This window comes from Hippocampus comes, unplaced genomic scaffold, assembly GCF_001891065.2.
Source record: "Hippocampus comes isolate QL1 unplaced genomic scaffold, H_comes_QL1_v1.1 scaffold37, whole genome shotgun sequence".
In the NCBI taxonomy this organism is placed as follows: Eukaryota; Metazoa; Chordata; class Actinopteri; order Syngnathiformes; family Syngnathidae; genus Hippocampus; species Hippocampus comes.
In genome coordinates this window covers 2,154,319-2,159,629 of record NW_017805535.1, presented here as the reverse complement: position 1 = coordinate 2,159,629, position 5,311 = coordinate 2,154,319, and the positions used below count along the sequence as shown (strand labels likewise).

Here is a 5,311-nt window from a genome sequence, read left to right as displayed (position 1 = left end):
GTAACAAAAAAAACACACACACACACACACACACACACACACACACACACACACACACACACACACACACACACACACACGACCATGCACTCGCACACATATGCATGCACGCCACAACGAGCAACAGCCGGACCATAAATAAAACATTAAGACACAAATACACAAATTCCCCCCCCACCCCCATTTCCTCCTCCCACTCCTCGCGGTCGACTTGGGACCAGTCTGCTGGCTCTTGGTTGATTGCGATCGACGTATTGGGCACCCCTGCCCTAAAAACAAAGGTAATTCACTGACTAGCTTAGCACTGAGCACTTAGCGCCGTTGTCTGCGTATGAGCGGTGATTCAGTCATCTGATTGGTTGTCAATCAAGTAACGCTATTGATGATAGGCTGACGTAGTACGTTCTGTGTATTAAGCACCGTTGTTTGAATAGCAGCGCCATCGCCGAGGCGTTTTCGACAATTGTCGTGTGAAAGCCCGGGAGCCGCATGGAACCAGCCAAAGAGCCGCGATTTGGCCACCCCTGCTTTTTGTTGACCTAAACCGATGACTAGTTTTAGTCAAAGATACTGATGACATTTTTGCAGATGGGTCAAATTCAGGTCCAGAAAGTAAAAACTCTGCCACAATTTGGCTTTCGTCCCAGGTGCTTCAGTCTGGTGACATTTCAGTCTGCTTTTAGTCAAAGAAATTTGTATTGTCGTCTCTTTTCAGTAATGCAATTCTATTTAAGCCTATCAATATCGTTTAAGTTCCTAATCGTATCGACAAAAGCAACGTTTTCCTTCAAGCCAGACCCAATTGCTACCTTCTAGATCCAAGAATAAATCCATCTCAGACACAGAAGAGGCTCTGACTTGAATTACTTTGTGATCCAACATATTTGTTATTTTTTTTGTATGTTAGACGCGCAAACACAACCATTTAAATAAAACAGTATCACAATGCCACCAACACACACAAAAACACACACTCTCACATCATTGTTTGACGCTAGCTTTCGAAATAAGAAACTTAACGTGACATGAATGTCTTGAATGACCTCTTTTTCATTTCGGATGCTTTGAGAATTATCAGATTAGTTTGAATTTGTGATTTTGTGGCCACTTTTCTCCCCCTTTAGTTTTTCCACAACACATTCATTTTCTTCTCTACAAGTGTACATGTAACAAAAGTGTTCCCAAATGTTTGTTGACCAAAGACAAACCCCGGCTGGTTGGCCATCGCTCCCTTTCTCTATGTTCAACTATGCTGACCAAGTTGTCGCCTACCGCATTCTTCTTCTGATCCAAATACTGCCGCTAGTCAGGATGGAGTAAAAGACATCGAAATAACACATGACAATTCGCGACATTTCAACATGTCTCATTTTAGCGTCGTTTTTATTTTGGAAAGCACATTTAGATTCGTTTTTATTGGTCAAGCATCTGGCATGACAGATTTAGTTCGCGTTATTGTCACATGACCAGCATTTTCGGAGTGTGTGAAGATTGTGAAGATATTTTGTCCTAATTGTCGTTGAAAACAGCGACACTACATTTATGCATCTCCGTGTCAGTTTCATTACGTTTTACTTAATTCCACTCTCTTATTGTTCATGTATGTTGAGTAAGTAAGAAATTGTGACGGCTAATTTGCTCTCTCAAAATCGCTGCAAATGCAAGGCTTTTTTACGGTCAAATGTTTTGTGTGAAAACAATGCTGATGTATTTTTTTTTCTTTGCTCGCTTTTAATGTTAGGCACACTCTGGCACACAAATTTGTAAATGTGACCGTATTGTCAGTGCCTCACCAGCCATGAGCCTCACCACTATGTTCAATATGACAATCCCATATAAATAATGTACGGTACATAAAAAAAGATATTTATGATATTCAACCAAAATTTTCATAATTTTGACTGTCAAAATTAGAATAACATAATAGTAGGCGAATGCATGCACAATGAAATAAGCTTAAATTGATTGCTATATACAATCGAAGGAGACAGATGAACACACTTAGTTCTACTCGGGACCTTTCCTCAAAGCAAGCCTCATGGTGACCTGGCCCAATCAAAAACTACTCTATGAAGAAGCAGCGGCCCAAAGAGCAAGCAGGAGGACCACCTGTTCGCTTCAGAGAAAAGAGATAATTGTCGTGCGGTTCCTCTCACCTGTGATTGTGGTGGTCCCTGCTGTCTGCACTGAGTAGGCTTGCTGCGAGAACGGCTTGATGCTGAGAGAAAGAGGCAGAAAGAAAGGGCACTATTAAAAGGCTGAAAGGACACAAGACACAGCATGGCCAGTCACATTGTACCTGCGGCGTACTGAAAGGGATTACGGTGTGTTCTGTGACTTGGAGAGAACACTTGCACAAGCAAAAGAGGTCAAGAGGGTCTAAAAGCTATGAAGGTCTCATTTCATATCCTCATTACCGTTCTGCAGTCATGTGACTTCAACTTGAACTCTAGACATGAAGGATTATTCTTATAGACAGGAGGGTCAAATCTAAATCCGCTAAACTTAAATGAATTAATCTTTTCCAAACAAAAGAAGTGCTTTTTCCCCCGCATGAGCAACACAATTGATCACATTTTAGGGTCACACCAAACTACATAAATGCAAAGGCTTTTACGTGTCATTTTTCCAGAAAATATCTTGATTTACAGTGGGAGTCTTTAAAGAACAGTGGTAATAAAAAATGTATAACCTTATTTTCTGCAGTCCAGTGGTACCTCTTTGTAAGTAGACGTGTTGTCCATGTAAATGCCCTTATCCATTCCAAGCCCCCCCCACCTCCTCCCAAAAACAAATTCTGACATAAATGTTTTCTAAAGCATAAAAATGCATCAAAATATGAAACAAATACATGTTATACATAGATTATATATTGCACAATAAATGAGAGTTGTGCAGAATGTAAAAAACAAAGAATACACTAAAGAATAAAAATCATGGTCATTTAACTTTTAACTGCGTCCTCATCGTTATTTGGCCCTTTTTAGTGCATGTTCTCTCTCAGAAGTCGGTTTTTGCCTGGCGTTTTGTAAAGAACTCATCCAATGACGTTTGCTTTTGTGGGCTTTTAACAATCCTTTGAAAATGTCCAAGGCTAACATCAGCATAGTGAGCGATCGCCCGAGTGGTGAACACTTTCTGGATGATTCACATTTACGTCAAACTATCGGAACGCCTCCTGGCCGGAGGGGCAAATGACGAGGATGCTGCATAGACACACTGTCGATCTATCTATCCACACTCATAGACACATACGGTAAGGTCCCTCTTAGCCAATGGGATAGCAGGATGATGCTCGGTAGTAGCCAATGGCAGAGCAGCTCTAAGTATGTTGCGTTCAGGAAACTCGGAGCTGCAAGGAGCAGCTCATACTGCATTTTTACCTTTTGGATCTTGAGATTTCTTTCCTAACAAGAGGCAATATTTTGATGTTGAAACATTTCAAAACTTGAAAATTTTGTATGGAGACGTTCATAAGTAGACGTACCACTGTATAAGGCCCCTTCAGGGTATAAGGCACACCTTCAATGAATGGCCGATTTTAAAACTGTTTTCATAAATACAGTGCACCGCATTATAAGGCGCATAGAATAGAAGCTATAGTAGGGGCTGCGGTTGCGTCATGTGTCCACTAGGGCAGAGGTCCCCCACCTTTTTTGCCCCACGGACCGGTTTCATGTCAGACAATATTTTCAGGGACCGGACTTTCAGGCCGGATAGATGCAACAATATAATATGACATGACCTGCATGAAAAGTGGGGTATTTTCGTAACATAATAAACAAGAATCATGACATGAGGAACATCCTATCTGGAGGCAACATTTTCTGGTCGCTATGGCAACGTTTAAACGTACCTTCAAAATAAGATACGCCGCAAATAAAAAGTGCATGAAAAATACGACTCACCATCGCCACTTATTATGCAGAGTAGTCTTGGTGCGTGTGGATCTCCCATTGAGGTAAAGCCGTATTTGAAATAGGACTCCTGATACTGTCTATTAAATGTAGCCTTCTCTTTCTTGAAAGTCGTAGGCTCCCCTTTTGTCTCCTGGCTGGGCCTTTTCCCCTTCCCGAAAAAACTTTTCTGAGACGTTTGTTTTTTATTCATTTTGCTAACTCCTGGGTTTCATTTCCTGTCACGTGACCGAGAAGCGCGCATTCAGAGTCCCGCTTCCCGATCTGCTCGGAAAATGGTCAGAAGCCGACAATATTAAATGTTAAATCTGTTAAATATTTATGAGTGTAAAACCTTATGTTTGTGGTCAACACTGAGTTTATCATGGCTTCTCATATTCTTTCAACTACTTTTTCTTCTGCTTTGTATTTGGTTCAAATTACCGGCAGTAAAAAAAAAAAAAATTGGCATGTGTACCCGCTTTTAGCAATGACACGATGGTTAATACAACATAAGGGATGCCCGGTTTGGTACATTGTTAGGAACTAGCAAGAACCAAGTACCAACGAAATTATTTTGAAGTCGTTATTTTAAGGTCCAGTTACCGGCATCTTCCCAAAACAAAAACTGGGAACACATTACTGCTTAATTAAAGGCCACTCATACATACTACAATGTGATACACTTGATATTGAATAACAATAAAACAGCTTGAAAGAGTGCACAATGTGACTTACTCTTCTGAGGCGGAACTGGACTGTCCTCCAGGGATCATCCCCTGCCACAGCTAGAAATACAAAAATAAATTATTAAGTATTATGAGATCAAGTAAGGAATCGCATTGTTGCACATTATAGGACCATAATAAAAATACACAAGGAATCAGGAGAGTATTAAATTGTATAAAAATTAGAGATAGAGTAATCCCTCGTTTATCGCGGTTAATGGGGACCAAAACCACCTGCGATAAACAAAAATCCGCGAAGTAGCAACCAATTAACATATACAGGTAAAAAGAATATATACCATAAATTCCGGGCTACAGACTACACCTGATAAAGAGCCGCATGCTCAGATTTATGAAGAAAAAAAAATTTTGTAATTACCGTAATTTCCGGACTATAAGCCGCGACTTTTGTCACACGCTTTCAACTCTGTGGCTTATTTCATGAAGCGGCTTATATAAAGACTTTTCTAACGGCTGGCTGTGTACCGTCTTTCTTTGTAAATATCTCATGTAACAATATGGGCACCTGCGGCTTATACACAGGTGCGGCTTGTGTGTGTACAAAATATTTTTTCCTTTAAAAACGTAGTGGTGCGGCTTATAATCAGGTGCGGTCTATAGTCCAGAAATTACGGTATAGGCGTTGCACCGTACTATAAACCGCTGGCCAATGAGTAGGCGGGGGTT

At 40.7% G+C, this 5,311-nt stretch overlaps 1 protein-coding gene across 3 annotated transcripts in view; it reads right to left on the bottom strand.

Annotated features, from left to right (window-relative positions):
- The window catches only part of LOC109520757 (transcriptional enhancer factor TEF-1-like), a 75,289-nt gene that overhangs the window by 11,630 nt on the left and 58,348 nt on the right, over nt 1-5,311 (bottom strand). For all 3 annotated transcript variants that reach the window (XM_019878219.1, XM_019878217.1, XM_019878218.1), the window contains 2 exons: nt 4,635-4,684; nt 2,157-2,218 (listed from right to left, as the gene is read on the bottom strand). In XM_019878219.1, coding sequence (XP_019733778.1) covers nt 2,157-2,218; nt 4,635-4,684 — 112 coding nt within the window. The remainder of the gene's footprint in view (nt 1-2,156; nt 2,219-4,634; nt 4,685-5,311) is intronic.